The sequence below is a fragment of the Neovison vison genome, chromosome 1 (genome assembly GCF_020171115.1).
Source record: "Neovison vison isolate M4711 chromosome 1, ASM_NN_V1, whole genome shotgun sequence".
NCBI classification, from domain to species: Eukaryota; Metazoa; Chordata; class Mammalia; order Carnivora; family Mustelidae; genus Neogale; species Neogale vison.
The window spans coordinates 316,433,249-316,451,309 of NC_058091.1; the positions used below are offsets into that span (position 1 = coordinate 316,433,249).

An 18,061-nucleotide genomic window follows, 5' to 3' on the forward strand; every position below is an offset into this window, starting at 1 on the left:
CGCCGGGCTCGAATCCACGACCCAGAGATCATGACCAGAGCCAAAAACCGAGAGACAGAGGCTTAACTGACAGAGAGCCACGCGCGTGTCCCTGGACACATCCGTTTCTCAGTGAACGTGCGCGGACAGGTAACACAGGTGATCAGAAACGCACAAATCCTGCTTTCCCTTCTTCGTGAATGAGCACAAGGTGATCTCTTGGGAAACCAGCCCCAGGACAAAAGGGCCGGGTGCCCCCGCCCGAGGGCGCTGCGGCTGTCTTCCCGGCTAGGACCGCTCGCCCTGGTTGCGTCTTTCGGTTCCTTGATGACAAATGCTGATTGGGGAAAGCGAGTTGGGCAACATTCCTCCTCCTCTTCCGCCGTCTGGAGGAGTGCACTGTGATCGGCCGATTCCTCCGTGTTTGGGAAGTCACGCCAGCACGGCCGTCTGGGTCGAGCGAGGGTGCGGGGGTAGGTCTGGGTCTCCCCGGGCGACAGCGCGTTCTTCAGAACGCCTCGTTCTTTAAAACCTGGGTGGGCTGTGCCCTGGGAACCTGTGCCCGGCTCCCCCCAGGAGCTGGTCTCTGTCGCATACAACTTCAGAGTGTGATTCCCAGCGTCTCCTGGCACCCGCACCTCCGTCAAGGCCTGCTGTCCCCAGTCCCCGCACACCCGCGGCTTCAGACGACAGCAGGTTCCCCTCCGGCCTTCCAGAAGCAACAGGGCCTGCGTTAAGGGGCGGGCGCTCCCTCCAGAGGCTCGAGGGCGTCTCGCCTGGATTCTTCCAGCTCCCAGAGCCCCCGGGCGTCCCCAGGCAATGGCTGTGCGGCCACCACAAGCCTGTCCCCGTCCCCTGTGCATTTTCAAACGTCTCTCCTTCCGATGCCGCCAGCCGTAGTGGCGCAGGGCCCACGTACCCGGCGTGACCTTGCCTCGGTCACTTCTGTGAAGGCCCTGGGTCGGCGCGGGGCTGTGGAGGCGGCGGGCTGGGCGTCCGCAGCGGCCGTCAGTCTGGTCGGTCTCGGGCGTGTGTGCTGCGCGGCTCCTTTACCTCCACGGGCTTCTTTCCCTCGTGCACTGTCCCGTCGCTCGTCCGAGCCCCTGCCGGCGAGGCCGTTGTGTCCGCCGCGGCCGTGCGGGGCGACGGCGTGGAGCCCGTGCCCTCAGGAGGGCCGGTCCGTGGGCTCAGCGAGTCGGGGCTCTTCTCCTCCCGCCCTCTGGGGCACGGCATGTGTTCGTGGCCCTCCCCGCCCAACGGCTCCCTGTTCTCTCCGCGCTGTGTGGCCCCCGGGGAGCTCCACTCAACACAGGACCCCACGTCTGGCGCACGGGCGGGCCGCACCTCAGGGCCATGGCCGGGCAGGTGTCAGACCCCCGCTGACCTCTCCGGCCTCCTCACCGGCCTGCCGGTGCCGCGTCTCTGGGCGTCTCCCGGGGCCGTCCGCCGGCCGCTCAGGCGAGGTTCTGTCCCCCGGAGAGGCTGTTCTGCTGCCCCGTGTGCCAGGACTGTGTTGCTGTCCTGGGCGTCGAGGCGGGCAGCCGTTTCCTCGCACGCTGAGCCAGAGTGGCAGACTTTCCTGGTCCTGCCCTTTGGGTGTGCGAGTCCTTCGTCCCCCAAAACAGAGCGCCGCGCCCCGCACTCCCGTCAGCCCATGTTTTATGGCTTTTCTCTGTGCCCATCACACTTGCACACGTTTGGGGCCGGGGACGGCGGCCTCCAGGAGGACGTGGCGCCTGCCAGGGCCACGGACTCTGCGGTTTTGAGCTGTAAGCCCCAGTGACCTTGGTATATTTCTGCAGACTTCAAGCTTATTTTTAAAATGTATTTTTAACTCATTGCCCCGAGAAAATAGAAATTAACGATTGTGGTATTTACACAAACAGTTCTGTGTAGACGGAGGCCAGGCTCACGAGCGCGTTCCTCCGTGGCTCTCCCGCGGTTCAGGCCAAATATTTAGCGTTGGAACGAGGCACTTCAGCCCGGAGATGGTTCTCTCGCTCCGCAGCTCGGCTCACGCGCGGCCCCTCCTCCCCTCTCCTCGGGGCAGAACGAAGAAAGTCCAGAGCACCACCTAGACGCCGGTGGGGGGAGGGGCTCTGCGGGCCCCGGACGTCCAGGTCGGAGACGGTCTCTCGGTCCCTGGTTGGGGGTGGTCTCGGCCTTCAGCCCCGTGGCCTTGCTGTGCCGGGTCAGAGGGGCGCACGGGCCGTGAGGCTTTAATCATTTACGTGGAGGGTCCTTCAGCCTCGTTTCCCAAGGTCAGCTGCCAGGGGCATAGCGGCTGGTGGGGCAGGGGGGGCCAGGGCCTAGCCTGAGGGCGGGGGGGGGCCCCCTCCCCTCTCCTGGGGCCAGCGTCCTAGAGTCCCCCCCACCCTCCCCAACAGGGACTGCAGAAGCCCTGGGCAGGTCCCCACCTTCCTGGGCCGGTTGATGTGACCTTGAGAGAGGCTGTGGGTCCCCTTATCTGTGCTGTGGATAATAATAGGATAGAAATCGCTGCCCGGGGCGCGGGAGTGTGACCTGCTTATCTCTGGGCAGCCGCTGTTTAATTGAAATGATAGTGTAGTATTTCTGTCCAGGCGGTGGGCTTTGGCCACCGAAGCAGAAGGTCCAGGGAGCATGTCTGTCTGTCTCCTCCTGGCCGGCTTGCGTGGGGTGGGACCCGTACCCCCGATGTGTCTGCTGTTGCCCCGACGCTGTCCGCCTCGCTCCACGCAGGCATCCTTTAGTGAGACCAGCAATGTGCACGTGGCCGAGAGGTGGAAACAGCCCCAGAGCCACCCCCCACCCCGCCCCCGACGACTGGGTGAACAAAACCCGGCCCGGCCCAGGCTGGACTGTCATTCATCCTTATGGAGAAGGACACGGACACCCGCTGTGGCATGGCCGGGCCTCGGTGAAACCGGTGGTCACCGGGACAGACACCAGGCGGTTTCGCGTTTGTGACGTGCTCAGTCACTGCGGTCGGACAGAAGCAGGCGGTGGCTTCCAGGGGCCGGGGCTGGGTCTTAGTGTCCCTGGGGACAGAGTCTGTATTGCAAGGCAGGGAACATTCTGGAGACAGACCGTGGTGACAGTTGGCACAACTGTGTGTTCAAAGGTAAACTGAGGCACATTCCTATTTTTAAAAAATGTTTAGGAGTTCATCTGAGCAAACCCTGATTGAGCAGAAGTGCTTAGGAGTTTCCCCAGGAGCGAGACATGGGTTTTTAGAAACCACAACGCGGGACGCCTGGGTGGCGCAGTTGGTTGGACGACTGCCTCCGGCTCAGGGCGTGATCCTGGAGTCCCGGGATCGAGTCCCACATCAGGCTCCCAGCTCCATGGGGAGTCTGCTTCGCTCTCTGACCTTCTCCTCGCTCATGCTCTCTCTCACTGTCTCTCTCTCTCTCAAATAAATAAATAAAATCTTTAAAAAAAAAAAAGAAACGACAACGCAAGGAGAGGGCCTCACTGGCCGCAGCCTGAGTGGCTGGCAGGTCTAGGAAGGCCGCAGGCTGCTCACAGATCCCGTCCCCTCCGGGCGTCAGGGCCACACTGGCCAGCGGCTTCCTCGGTTGTGCTAAGACTTGTGAGCCTCCCTAATGCCACCCAACTACACAGCTAAATACCGCTAAAATGGCCAATTTACCATTCTGTACGTTTTACCACAATTAAACAAAACAGTTTTATTTTTTGTTATTTGACAGAGAGAGAAATCACAAGTAGGCAGAGAGGCAGACAGAGAGAGGGGGAAGCAGGCTCCCCGCGGAGCAGAGAGCCCGATGCGGGACTCCATCCCAGGACCCCGAGATCATGACCTGAGCCGAAGGCAGAGGCTTAACCCTGAGCCACCCGGGCGCCCCACAAAAACAGATTTTTAGAAAAGGAAAGAAAAGTCAAAAACCGTGACATTTTTGTCAAGGACCCGAGGTTGAGTGGAGCCTCAGCATGCCCAGGGCACCAGGACTCAGACCGCTGTGACCGCGGGGCTGGGTGTCCCACACACGGTCTCGGTGCCACGGGGACAGCTTCCACCCGCGCTGACTACATCGTCTGAGGCTCTGATGCCAGGCGAGGCCGCTCCCTTCCCGAGAACACCTCACCCGTCGTCACCACAGTGCGTGGGGATCCTGTCCTCGGAGGGGACGTTGCTGTGGTCCCGGGACTCCACGATGACCTAGTGACCTTCCGCCATGGGACTTGGGGACCGCAGGGGTCACCATGGGCTCCGAGGGACGATAGCCGGAGGCCGGCCCAGCCCTGCCCAGGCCCACCCTTGGCCTCCCGGAAGACCCTTTGGGAGCCTCGGGAGGGCTGGGCTCGCGGGAACGGGGGGCCCTCACCATGGGCCTGAGGGCTGAGGTGCGGTGCCAAAGCAGTCTCCGAAGTGATGGCCCCTGCCCGGGGCTGCCTGGAGACCCCAGGGCAGTTTGGCCCTCCGGTGTACAGCGAGCCTGAAGAAGGAATGAGCTGGGGGTCAGGCAGCAGGGTTCCGCCTGTGGCTGGTCGTGGGGGGTGGTCCTTGGACAGCTCCCTGGGGGTGGCTGTGTGAGGACTTCCAGGCCGTACTCAGCCTCCCTGGGATGAGCGTCCCGGGAACAGACTCCCGAGGGACCAGGTCCTCTAGGACCTCCTCTAGGGCCTGGTGTGCCCCGTCCACCCGCCTCCCTGCACCCCCGGGGGCCTCCTCTCTAGCTCCTTATGCCATTGTCTGGTCAGGGGGACCCTGAAGTCGGCTCCACCTGGGCCTGGTCCCCAAGCCGGCACCCCTGCAGACCCGTGGCCCCCCATGGGGCCGCCCTCCGAAGCCCTAGATACCGTCCACCTCCCTCCTCGAGGCCTGCGGACTTCACCTCCTGTGCAGACAGAGCCTGGGACGTGGGCCCACTCGCCCACTTTGTGGGTTCCGGGGATGGCCACAGGGTCTGGCACGGCGGTTCTCAGGGATGGAGCCTCGAGCCCGTGGAGGGACTGGTTGGCCAAGGAGCTGGCCTGCCCTGGGGGTCTACCCTCTTCCACCTTTCGGGACACCACCACCCTTTCCTGGGAGAGCCCGCCCGGCTTCTGAGGGCGGCCTGTGGACGGCTGTCCCGGGCTCCCTGCCTTAGGACCCGGGCTGGGCCTGGGTGGGCAGGGGCTCGCGTCCCGGGAAAGGCAGTGCTCCGTCTGGGCCTGCACTCACTCCTGCGGGGCTGTAGATACACCGGCTTTTGCTGCCTCCCCTGGTCCCGGCCCCGCCGGGTGCTGGGTGATGTCTAGCACGCCGAGGGGCTTCTCTGGGACCCCCGGAGCGGAGGTCATTATCGTGCCCACAGATGGCCGTCTTTTTCTGTCTCCGTGACTAATTGGGGCCACACAGAAAAAGTGGTGCCTGATATATGCTGAGTATTGGGCAAGTCCCCATGCGGGGTTCGGGTCAGGATGAGGGAAATGAGCACCCGGAGGCCGGACGTTGGCCTCCCTCCCCCACGAGGCTCTAAGCCACTTGAGGGGGCAGGTGCCTGGCTGTCCCGTTGGCCTCGGTGCTGGCCCCTGCCCAGGCCGACCATCGTGGGGGTCTGAGCCCATCACCTGTGCCTGCAGGATTCCCACCGGGGATCTCCACGCCTTGGGACCGTGTGGGGCCAGATGGAGCTCTTCGGAGACGTGCTTGTGGTTGAACAGTTGTTTCCGCCGGCCCGCGCCGGCAGAGGCGGCAGGAGGCATGGCCTGGGCGGACCCCTGCGTGGGGAAATGAGGGACTCGGGCCGATGAAGGTGCACCGGGGGGCCCGGGGCTCAGGTGCTGCTGCCCCTGCCCTCATGGAGTGCAGCCGCGTCCCCGGGCATCAGGAGGAGCGGTTCTCTCTCCCACGAGGCGTGGCCTGCACGGCAGTGCCCTCCTGGGGCTGCGCTGGCGAGCTCTGTGCCCCACGCCCGAGCAGCCGCCCCGGGGCTGTCGTCCTGACGCAGGTCTGGACGGGCCCTGCCTGCCCGGAACTGAGAGCGTACAGGTCACACAGCCTCCTCTCACCGACACGTGCTCGGCCCCCTTGCACTCTTGTCCCTCCTCCCATCGTGTGGATGGGCCCGTGGTCCGCCTCCACTGTGGCCGACAGGAGCGCGCTGTCCCGAGCGCCCCAGCACGTGTCCTTGGTGCCTGAGCTCCCTGCGGGGGTCCCCCCTGTGGGGGTCCTCGTCAAGGCGTGTGGGGGTCTCCCAGCTCGGCTGCACGTTTCCCACGTGCACACTCGGGCCGGTGCGGCCGTGGGCCGATGTACTTGCACTTGGCAGTGGCTGCCCTCTGCGCCTCTTACTGGTCTGTGGGGTGTCCTTGCGGGATTGGACACGCCCGGCCGGCCGCCTGGAGGACAGCAGTCTGGGCGCTGCGGGGCCCACGTTTCTGCTCTGTGAGGATCAGAAACCACTTTGGCGCTTTCTTCAGGAAGGCCTTCGAGGCCATGAGGGAACGCCTCAGCCACCATTTTTAGGGTAGATCTGTCTCGCGGCCCCTGACTCTAGGCTGTGCCCCCACAAGCTTGGGGTTTCCCTGATGGCGTCCCCACATGCCCAGGCCCAGTCCAGCGCAGGGGTCCCCTGGTGTGTCTTGCGGGTCTGCAGGGGGCTCTGTGGCAGGCTGAGGGGTGAACCCCGGCCAGCCTCATCAGGTCCTGACGGATCTGGCAGTCACGTGGGAGGTCTTCAGAGGGAGCAGTGTTCCCTGCATGTGGACCCTGGGGGGACAATGAGGTGTTTGTGCCTTAAGGGAAGTCAGGAGTGCCAAAAAGTCCAAAGCCAGACACTCTTGTCCCCACGTTGCCCATTCCCAGGAACTCCCTGGGGGGACGTCCAGGGGAACGGGGCTCTCCTGGCTCCTTGACAGTCCCCAAAGCAGGAGCCGTGCGGGAGCCACACGGCAGTGCCCAGGAGCGTGGGCGAAGGGCCCCGAGGAGCAGGGTCTGGGGGAGGGGCGGACAAGAGAGTCCCGGTCCGAAGCCCTGTTGTTTTCCGGGCTTCCTGGTTTCTGCGGCTCCAGGACCCCCGCTCCTGCGGGAGGGGCTGAGGCCAGCACACTGGCCGTCGTGGACCCCAGGACATTTGTTGTGGGGAGATGGGCAGGAATGGATACAGAGGTCATGCTGAGGCTACGCGCCTTCAGACATTTTCTGGGGGTGGGGTTGGGATCCCTGCATGGCCCAGCCGAAGGCCCCCGGGGGCCTGGGGAGTGCCCTGTGTCCAGGCTGCGGTGGGGGGTGTGGGGAGGAGGTGGCCCCCGCCGTCAGGGGCCTGCATCTCAGCTCGGTTGTCCACAGGCTTTCACACCCCACCTGTGTTGCAAGAGGCTTCTCGAGTTTCCACCGAGATTTATCTGAAAAGAAGTGACATTTATTTGAAAAGAAGTGACGTGTGAAACCAGAACAGGGTGTGAGGCCAAAGACGTGTTTTGGCGTCTCTCGCTCTGAAGAGAGTGGGAAGGAAGCCTTTGTTCTGTAAACAGCGAGGTGGGGCAGAGGGTTCCCACCGGCTCCCAGCAGAGGGGAGCCCGGGGGGGCGGTAGCAAGGCCCCGGCCAGCCAGCCATGGTGGGGGGCTCGCGGCCCTGGCTGAAGGGGAATCGCGCTCTGTGAAAGGCTTATACAGCCTGGTTAGCGCTTTCTAACTTCCAGGGCCTCTTACCGTTACTGGCTTATCTCCCAAAACAGCCCAGGACGGTCTCCGGAGCTCAGGAGGTGGGACGGCGGCTTCCTGGCTTCCGATTCCAGGCTGCAGGCCCTCCCTCAGCACCGCCTGGGCCAGCGGCCCCAGAGTCCCCCGCAGGACGTCCTGAGGTGGGGACAGCTGGCAGTGGCCAGGAGAACCTTCCAGGGGGCAGTGGAGGTCATGCATAGCTTAGTGTTTCTAACATACAGCCATTTGTCTCTTAAAAACCAGGAGATTTTCCTAGAGCTGTAAAATCACCTTATTTTTTAAAAAAGATTTTATGTATTTGACAGACAGAGACCACAAGTAGGCAGAGAGGCAGGCAGAGAGAGAGAGAGGAAGGGAAGCAGGCCCCCCGTTGAGCAGAGAGCCCGATGCGGGTCTCGATCCCAGGACCCTGGGATCATGACCTGAGCCGAAGGCAGAGGCCTAACCCACTGAGCCACCCAGGCACCCCTGAAGTTATCTTATTTTGAAAGATTTCCAAGCTACAGAAAAGCGCAAGACTAGTGTGAGGACCGTCACACCACCCAGACGTCCCATAACGTCCTTCACAGCTGTCCCTGGTCTGGCCTGGCCGGTTTTAGCTTCTGTGCCCTCAGGTGACAATGACGTGTTGGAGGAGTCGGGCCATTGTTTGCAGAACCCCAGACCGGTTCCGTGCTCGGGACAGAGAGCCTGCCCCAACCCCCTCAGGGCCGGAGTCGTGTCCCCAGGGCAGGCTGCAGGGCTTCGCAGCCAGGAAGCCACCCAGATGCGGGCGGTCACAGGGCTGGTCACAGGGTGCGCTGGGGCCGAGGGCTCCCGTTTGGGGCCGGGGCGGGGGAGGGGCAGATGCCCGGTTCTGGCCTGCCCCGTCCACTCCCCCCGCCCCCCCCAGCGGCCGCCTTCCTGAGCCTCAGCGGGGGGGCCGACTGCGGACCTTCAGAGGCCCCGCCGGCCCTGGGTGGCGCCGCCGCAGAGAGAACGTGGCCCGCCCTGCCAGCCAGGAGAGTCCAGTAGCCACAGAGCTATGAAGGGCTCCTGAAGTGACCTCTCCCGTCCCGGACTCTGTACCCTGCTGTCCTTATACTGCCCCGGCCAGGGACGGCTCAACGCACATCTGCTGGAAGAAGACACTTGGTTTTAAGTGAAGGGCCTCCCTCCCCTCCTCCTGCCTCTGGAGCCTCTCGGTTCCCTCAGCTCGTCCCTCTTTCCTCCTGCCTCCCCTCCCCCCTCCTTTCTTCCCCCCCCCCCCCCCCCCCCCGTGGGCTTCGCTATCAGCCGGGAGTGTCCTGGGGCATCTTCTCCCTTTGGGGCAAGAGGTAGCCTTTTCCTCAGGACTGGCCCAGGCCCACACTTCCTGGAGAGGTGGTCTCAGCCTCCCAGGGCTGCTGTCTGCCCTGGACCCCGGGGCAGTCGGCACCCTGTCCCTCGCCCATCCTCCCTGGTGGGTCTCAACAGCACGCTCCCAGCTCCCAGCGGGAAGCATGAACGGAACTCTGGGGCCATGAAAGTTAGAGGATCTGCCATAGGCTATGAAAAAGAGAGAAGAGAGCCCGTCATCTGCTTACTGGTGTGTTGTGGCCTAGCTTGCCCTCCCATGTCTCTGCTTCTGGCTGGGAAACCCTAACCCTGACCTGCGTTTTGGCTTCACTGCACCTGGGCTCTGGCCGTCACAGCTCGGATGCTAGAACTGACTTCCACTTGGATGAACCTGGTATTATTCCCTCCTTTCCATGTGTCCTTTGCTCAGAAGCGCGCTAGGTGTTTTGGGGGTGGGGGGTGCCTGGCTGGGGTCCAGAGCCCTCCCTCGCCTGGCCTCCCTTCCCTTCCATGGCTACCCCAGCCTGGCCCCGACGAAGGAAAGGGAGGGCTCCCCAGGAGAGAGGCTGGGAAGCACTCCCTTGAGCGGAGGGGAAAGGCCTGGGGTCCTCTGTGGGCCAGGACCCGTCTCAGACCCTTGGTAACTTGTCTGAGTTATGTCTGTTGAGGACGGAATCCCCACAGCAGCCCCGACGGCCGCCTGCACAGTGGCTTCCGCTCCCCGCCCTCGGCCCGCCCCCACGAAGCACGGCTCCCTCGGGTTGGAAACCCCCGCGTCGGGGTGCCTGAGCCAGGCGCGGAGGGAGAGGGGAGACCCGATCCCCGCTTGGTTCGGTGGGGGGGTACCCTGCGGGCAGGGGCCAGCTGGGGGGGGCACGGTGCTGGAGAGGACAGGGCGGGCGAGGGCCTGCCCCCGGCGAGGCGACGCCGGGGGCGGGGGCACCCTGGGCGCGCGGGCAGTCCCGGAGCGCAGGCGGGGGGAGGGGACCTCTGCGGGAGGCGCCCGCCCCGCCCCGCCCCGCCCCGCGGCGCGCAAACTTTTCCGGCGGCCGAGGGGCAGGCAGGTGAGGTCACGTGGCCGGGGGCGGAGCGAGCCGGGCCGGGGGCGGACCGCGCGGACCCCGCCCCTGCGCCCAAGTCCCGCGGCGCGTCGGCGGAGCGCGGGCCGGAGCGCGGAGCGAGCGGGGAGCGCGCGGGCACCGGGGCGCCATGCCCACCAACTTCACGGTGGTGCCGGTGGACGCGAGGGCGGACGGCGGCCCGGACGAGGCGGCCGTGGCGGCCGAAGGGGCCGAGGGGGCCGAGGGCGCCGAGGGCGCCGAGGGCGCCGAGGGGGCCGAGGGGAGCGAGACGCCGGGCCCCCCCGAGGGCGAGCCCGACTGCCAGAGCCCGGGTGAGCGCGGCCGCACCTGCCCGCGGGACAAAGGCGGGGCCGGGCTGCGCGGGGCCCGGGGACGGCCGGGAGGAGGGGCGGCCCGGGCGGGGTCTGGGGAGGCGGCGGCCCGGGAGGGCTACTTTCCACGCACCGTCCGCACCCCCTTCCCTCGGGGTCCCCCCAGCGGCCCCTCTCCCTGCGCACGGCGTCTCACCCGCACGAGCCCCTCTCGACCCCCGCACCCCTGCAGCGGCCTGCACAGCCGCGTCCCCAGGCTAGTCCCGGGGGCGCAGGGCTTCTGCCGCGCCCGGGGCTCCCGGGGCTGCGGGTCCGAGCGCCGCTCCCGCGGGGCCGCCGCAGGCTCTTTCCTCCTCGCGCGCCGGGTGGGACTCGAGCGGGGCCGGGACGCCCGGGGTAGCTATGGAGACGGGGGGGGGCTCCCCCTGCGTGAGAACGTCCGGGCCCCCCCGGGTCCCGGGCGGCCGCGGCCGGGGCGGCCCCAGTGCCTTCCTGCTTCCTTCCTGTTGCCTTTGCTCTGCTCTTGCGCGCTGGGGCAAAGGCCTCCGGCCGATAAGCCCCGGCCGAGCGCCCAGCTGTGGGCACCGCCTGACTGCCCACGGACCCGCTCTTCCGCGGGGTCATCGCGGGAAGGTCGGCCGGTCCCGGCGGGGCTGGGGGAGGGGCCGCCCATCCCAGCGGAGCCGGGCTCTGGCCAAGGGTCCTTCTCCCCCGCGCCTTTGTTTCTGGACTGGGGAGGTGCCCAGCGCTTTCACTTTCTCTTGGGGGGATCCTCCAGGCCCGCTCCTAATGTATACGGGCTCCCAACTGTTGGGTCACCTCCCATAGCTACTCTCTAGAACTGGGGGTCGTGGGAGAGCAGGCCACAGCCACGGGTCTCCACTGTGTCTGGGCAGAGGCTCCCCATTCCCATGGCCCAGACCCCGCAAGTCCCCTGCCCTGGCTGGCGAGGCCGGCCCTTCTGAGAGCACCCACCGTCAGGTGCAAACCGCCCCCCCCCAGGTGTCCCTTCCCGCCTGCGGGGTGAGGCCTCCATCCAGCTCTCTGTGTGTGTCCTGGGGCCTGGGACAGGTGGTGGCCGCGGCCTGGCTTGAGGGCTGCTGACAGGAGGCAGGCGAAGAAGGCAGGGTCTGTGCCCAGGGCCTCTCCTTGCTTCTGAGCGCGCTCTGGCTTCGTGCTGTGATGAACAGCCTCCGGACGTGCCTCGTGTTTCCAGAGGAGGCTCCCTGTTGCTGCCCCGCTCCCCATCCGCTGGCTCCTCCTTGGGCGACCGGGTCCTTTCTCTCCGGACTTGGAGTGGGTCTTGTTTTGAAGCCGGCGTAATTTTCTTTCTGCTCCTTTCCTTGTCTCTGCACTTAGGAGCTCTAGGTTGGGCGCGGGGGCCTGTGGGCTTGGAGCCAGGCGCTGCGGCTGCCAGGAGGGCTGGGCGCTTGTCCGTCTGGGCTGGTGGGCGGCCGGGCTCCGAGCCCCCAGCCGGCCTCACTGAGTGCCGCCTGCTGCCTCAGCTTTCGCCCCTTCCCTTCCTGCCGAGGGCTCTCCTGGGATCTCATGGCCCCGCGTGATGTGTGGCCCAGAGTGTGGGCACATGCGGACGGCGGCTTCATGCTCCCCCCTCCCCCCACGAAGCCTGCACAGAGGTCATCTGGGTCTGACATTTTGTGTGCCGCGGTCTTTCTTGTCCCCCGGACGAGGGTTGGGGGGTGTGGTGTCCCGTGTTTGGGGGCCTCTGCTAGGGTGGGCATCGCCGTTTCCTCTAAGGTCCCGGAATGCAGTTGGGGCTCAGAGGGACCCTGTGACTGGCACCGAGTCCCCGGCATGACTAGGGGCCTGGGGAGGCCAGGCTGGAGCCCCTCCGTGCACCCTGGGGTCTCCACAGCGGTCACATCTGGCCCCGTTGCAGGTTCGGCCAGTACCCCGGGAAGGTCTTGGCTCTCTGGATGGGCGTCCTGGAGTTGGTGACAGTGAAGTAAGGCTCAGGAGGTGAGGCCCTCCTGGGGTGTTTCTGGAAACAGGAGTCCTGACCGTGGAGGTGAGGGCTCAGGGTGTTCGGAGAGGGGCTGACCGGTCGGCAGGAGCGCCGCGGTCCTCGGAGCCTGGCAGAGCTGTGCGGGACCGTGGGGTCTGCCCGGCCTCAGTGAGGACTGGTGAAGCGTGGACCAGAGCTGGAAGGACCCCGAACGCTGCCCCCGCCCCCAGGCTCCTGCTCCACGCACCCCAGGCCAGCGCTGTGAGGCCGGGTCCTGGCCGTGGGAGCCCCCCCCGCCCCCCAGCTACAGGCCTTCAGTGCCGAGGCGGGAGGAAGCCTAGCACTGACCCTGACTGGCCTCTGCAGGCCCGTGGCTGGTGCTTCAGAGCCGGGAAGATGGGAAGCAGCAGCCAGTGGTGCTCCGTGCAGACCTGTGCAGAGGGAGGCCGGGCACGCACGGGGGTGGATGCGGCGTCCGCAGCGGCTTCCCCACCCTGGGCCGGTGGGGTGAGGTGTGTTCTGCAGTGACAGGTTGGCCTTCCCTGGGGTCCCGTAGGTCGTCCTACGTTTGCTTGTGATTAGTGATCGCGAGTGGGAGGGGCTCTGTGTCCCTCTGTGCTGTGTTTCTCGGAGAAACGCCTTTCGGAGCAGGAGTGGGTTGTCTTCCTGAGTCCCACGCGTGGGGTTTTGAGTCGTGTGACTGGTGGGCCTGGGTGGAGGCCCTTCTGAGCCTTGTGGGTGGGCCCTGGAGTGGGCAGGTGTGCCGTGAGGCGTGGCCACAGGCTGTGGGTCCGGGTGGAGGCCGGGGGCTCAGCCCGTGGAGGGTGGACTGACCGCCCTGTGTCCCCTGTCCCCCTAGAGGACTCTAGCCTCCTTGTCCTGTTGGTGACTTCTCTGTGGCTCGGCTCCTCTTGGGCACCCAGGGGTCTCTCCCTCACCCTCCGAAGTGGGCCCGTGCGTCCCGGAGGCACCGACCCAGATGGTCCCGGGGAGCGTTGCCCGTGCCCTGCCGGGGTGTGTGGCAGGCCGGCCATCGGGCAGTGCGGGCCACTCGGAGGTCACGGCCCCAGACCTCACGCTGTGGCTCTGTGAGTGGGTGGCCACTGACGGGCTGGGCAGGGCCTGTGCGAACGACGCAGTGGAGCCGTGAGGTCCGCGTGGCTTCCTCACGCGTGGTTTGTGCTGGGCGAGGACGCGGGTTTCGGGAAGGGAGGGAGGTGCCGCGGCGGCCGTGGGAGCAGAAAGGACCGGCGCTCCTGCCACCCCGTTGACTGAGCCCTGGGTGCTGGCGGGAAGGCCGCCCGGCTACGGAGGACAAGGCCGCGCCTTCCCTGTGGTGGTCCCCGGGCTGTGTGGGGAGATGTGGGTGATGGCCGTGGGTGGGTCGGGGCCGCACAGCGTCCCGGCTACCAGATGCAGTTGGCAGAGGCAGAGGAGCAGGGAGCGGAAACACCAAGCAGAGCCTGTGGCCAGGCCCTGGTTCCTCTGTCCTCCAAGCACCAGGTGGTCCCCTGGGGGCAGGCGCTCCTCTTGAACGTTCTCCTCAGAGCCCACGGGTGTGTGCGTGTGCACACGTGTGCGTGTGTGTGTTTACCTGTGTCACACACTGGTCTTTGGGGCGCACGCATGTTTGCTGTGTACACAGGCGGGCCTGTGTGTGTGTGTGCGTGCGCACGCGCGTGGGCCTGTGTGGGCCCATGGAGGTGGGTAGGGGGGCTTGATGGTCACACGGTGTCGGGCTGTTGCGCGCGGTGGACCCGTCCCGTGCAGTGGCTGGAGGTGCGCTTCCAGGGGCTCGGGTCAGGCTTCGGAAGCAGTGGTGAGACAGCATCTGTGCCTCTGGTCTGCGATCTGTTCCCAGGACGTGGACGAGGAGCCTTGCTATATAGATCCAGGTCTGTGTTGTTCTGGAAAGTTCTCCAGACCTTCTGAGTTTCACACCCGCTGTGCTGGAGCAGAGAGATAGCTGAGCTGTGGACACCAGTGGTGGTGGTCACTGCTGGGGGGGCGGTGCGGTGTCTGCCCTGAGTGTGGGCATGAGGGACGCCTCCGAGGGTCTGGCTCCCAGGGCAGCTGCGCACCTTGGGGTCTGCTGGGTGCTGGTTACTGGCCACGGCCGTTTGTTCTTTGGGCTTGTGGAGTCTGCAGCTTGGCAGGTCCCTCGTGGCCTTGGGTGCATCAGTGAGCCGAGCAGTCTGTGCTCTCCTGGGGGCACAGAGGCTGCAGGGACCGGCACGTGATTTATGGTGCACTGGGGAAGACGGGGAGCCGTGAGGTGCTGTGCACGGGGGTGCCAGCAATGAGGGTGGCCAGGGGGCAGGGCAAGGCCCCTCTGGAGACCCTGCGCTCTGGGGCCTCTGTGGCACCTGGCTGTGTGGCTTCCGGACTTCGGGGACGTCTCTGAGCTGCAACCTGCCCGTAGGGTGGGGATGTTCCGGAGCCTGGAACTGGGCCGTCCTGGGGACCCCACCACCCACCAGTTGCTGCTCTCAGTAAGGGGAGCTGTGGCCAGGAGCGGGGAGCAGCTGACCCCACAGACGGAGCCTCTGCCCCCTCAGCAGTGGTGACGTGGGCACGGGGGGGGGTGACTGTCCCTGCATTCAGGAGTCAGACTGTGGGGTGGTGACGGGGACCAGCAGCCCCCGAGCGCTTGTCGGTGGGGTGAGCCTGCCCCGGACAGGCGCGATGAGGCAGGCTCTGCAGCCACGGGACGCTGAGATGGCCCAGGGGAATTCCGCGGAGGGGCCAGCGGGGGTGGGGCCTCACTGCCTCGTGAGGGGCGTGGGGTGTGCAGCTCCCAGGCCTCTGGGACCCCTCACGCCTGTTTCCAGGGTTAGCAGGCTCCGAAGCGACAGGGCTTGCGTGCGGAGGGGCTGCCGTGCTGTGCGTCCTCACACGCCCTCACCTGCCTCTGCACTGGGCAGCCGGCGGGGAACTGGGGACCTGGGGAACTCTCTGGCGGTGCCTCCGTAGTGGGTGCCTTGGTTCTTGTTGGGGGGCAGGAGCCCCTCCTCGCCCTTACTGAGGGTCTGGGAGCCACGTGGCGTGGCCCACGCCTCTCTCCATGGTGGGTTTGTGGGTTTCAGGGGATTTCTTTCAAGTAAACGGCCCCACACGTCTCCTTCCTAGAGGCGTGGGGCAGCTTCACCGCGTGTCTTGGGGGCGTTGCAGAGGGTGCTGCCTCATGTGAGCGCGGAGCTGGTCAGGGCTGAAGCCACTGGGCGCGGGCAAGGCGGCTGGCTCGGGGGTCTTTACAGCCGGTCAGTGAGGCACAGGGTGGCCGCACCGGGTCCTGTGGTGCGGTGCCAGCTGGCACCTGCAGGCGACCACCCTCCCCTCCCAGCCCAGTGCAGTCCCCTCTGTCAGGGTCACTGGCAGGATGGCTCCTGGGTTGGCCCAGGCTCCTGCATCGGGGACAGGTGACCTTGGGCCAGGGACACCTTCCGGGGCCGCCATCCTCACCACGGCACCCGTGGGGGGCAGCAGCAGGGCCGGGCTCGGCGAGTGGGGAGGACGCGGGACATTGGGCCCGTGTTCTGTTGGTGGTGTGTGTGTGCCGGCCCGTGGCGGGGTCTCCTGCTGCCCCCCATGTTGGGACATGAGCTCTGCCATCAGCTGCTGCAGACGCGTGCCCAGAGAGCAGTGTTTGATGTTGGGCATTCACTCCCGATCCCAGGGCCAGGCGCTTTCCGTCTCCGCTGGCTTTGCGAGCCGAGCCCTCCTCGGGTTATGTCCACTGCTGCTGTAGCCCCAGCTGAGCTGGGCAGGGCAGCTGTGTCCACGCGGCTCCCGGAGCACAGGCCTGTGGGGACCATGACGGGGGTGGGGAGCCTTTGAGGAGAGCCCAGTGGGACGCGCGTCCCGAGCCGTGGGAGTTCGGGCCTGGGGCCGTCCGGGCTGTCAGGCAGCTACGTGGGGGCACCCCGGGGGACACTAGGCCAGCGTTGTCGCTGAAACAGCAGAGCACAGAGGGTTAATGTCATCCCCTTATGAGAAAGAGGGAAGTTCCCTCTCTTCAGGGCAGAGGTCTGGACTGTGCAGATAAGACAGGCAGCTTCAGCAGGACCAAGATCGGGGACAGACGAAGCCAGGTCCCCTGGCCACCTGTCCTGTTGGCACCCCGCTGCTGCCATGATGTGGGTCCTTGAACCTCCTGTCAGGAGTCCCGGTGAGCAGGTGGTCCTGGTCCTGGGGAGGACCGGGGGGGATGGTCCTGTGTCCTGGGGGGGACGGGGGGGGGTCCTGTGTCCTGGGGGGGACGAGGGGGGTGGTCCTGTGTCCTGGGGGGGGGGTCCTGGGAGGCTGCATCCGCGCTGGGAGGGGAGGTGTGAGGGCTGGAACCTTGGCCTGGGTCTCTGGCTTGTTTCCTTTTCTGCTCTTGGATGGTTTCTTGAACAGTTGGAGGCGGCGGAGGTGCTTTCCTGAACCCGTGTGGTCTGGGCTGGGTCACCGTGCGGTGTTCCGGGGTGTGGCCCCCTTCAGCCGAGTGGCTCGTGGCCGGCGGCTCAAGGGGGGGGAAGAGAGCGCACAGCCATTGCGGCGCGTTTGCCACTTAGAGCTGCTTTCGCTTCCGCGAGGCGGGGGCTGCTGTGGGCCGTGTGCACAGCTGGGAGCTGAGCCCGTGTCCTCTCGGTGGCCGTGGCCTGGCGCCGCCCGCGAGGTGAAGGTAGCCGGGCACTGGCAGAGTGGGGACTTCCCTTACGGGCACTGGCAGTCCCGTGCCCCATGTGCACCCCACGTGCACTAGCCCGTGCTCCCGGGGCCCTGAGGAGTGTGCCTGTGCCTCAGTTTCTCCGTCCAGGAGCGGGTCTGTCCCCGAAGTGGCTGTGACCTCTCCGCTCCCTCTGGCTGTGGCGCCCGCCGGCCTGCTGCTTCCCAGGGAGCCCGGACGGTCACTGGGGAGGGATCCAGTGGGGCGGAGACCAGGAGGAGCCGCAGGCCGGTCTCGGGTTTCCTCCTCCCTCTGCTGCAGGGGCCCGGCTTCGTGGCCGCCAGACGGGAGCCGGTGTGCGGAACAGGAGCTGCCCCAGGAGGCAGGGAAGGGCTCGGTGCCCCTGGCAGACTCCCCACCCCCTCCTTGGGGCTCAGTGTGCCAGTGGTGGGTCGCGATGCGGGAGAAGTCTCGGGAGAAGTCATGGGAGAGGTTGGACCAGAACTGGCGCAGACGAGGGACTGACTGGGGAGTGGGGTCCCCCGATTCTGGCGCTGGGGGCACACCCTTTGGGGGAGAGTCTGGTGAGGCCTTCAGGGTGCGGGTCCCCAGAGAGGCCCCATGTCCACGTGTGTGGAACACGTGTGCGAGTGTGTGTGCGTGTGTCCAGCCCGCGGGATCTTCCGGATCTTTCTGCGCTGCCGCCTCTCAGTAACCGAGCCCGTCCTGGGATGCCCCTTCTTCTCTGGACCGAGTCCGATGTAAAGGACACGTGCTGCACATGGGGCCACTGGCTGGTCTTGGGGACCGAGGGCCCTGTACATGGCAGGAGTGCGTTGCTGTGGCGGCCTTGGTTTCTGTTGGACGGTGGCTGTGTTCCTCCGGTGTCTGGAACCTGCCCGACCCCTTCTCCTAGAGGTCCCCAAGCTGTTTTCCCGAGGGAGCCACCCCTCTGGAGTGGGGGGCGCGTGGGAGACGGTGGGGAACGAGGGGTGCCCCTGGACGCAGCGGGCCTGGAGCCTGCGGCCGCGCGGCCCTCTGGCGGTGAGGCTGCGGGCGGGTGGCGGTTTCGGGTCACTCCTGCCGCCCCAAGCGTGCTGGGTC

At 66.3% G+C, this 18,061-nt stretch overlaps 1 protein-coding gene across 2 annotated transcripts in view; it reads left to right on the top strand.

Annotated features, from left to right (window-relative positions):
• SLC12A7 (solute carrier family 12 member 7) overlaps positions 1–18,061 on the top strand; it is a 67,890-nt gene that overhangs the window by 17,457 nt on the left and 32,372 nt on the right. The window contains exon 1 of one of the 2 annotated variants that reach the window (XM_044234287.1): positions 10,125–10,340. The exons of the other annotated variant lie outside the window; for it this stretch is intronic. Within the exon in view, the coding sequence (XP_044090222.1) occupies positions 10,157–10,340 (184 nt within the window). The 5' untranslated portion in view covers positions 10,125–10,156. Of the gene's footprint in view, positions 1–10,124; positions 10,341–18,061 lie in introns of those variants that run through there. 2 annotated transcript variants of the gene reach the window in all.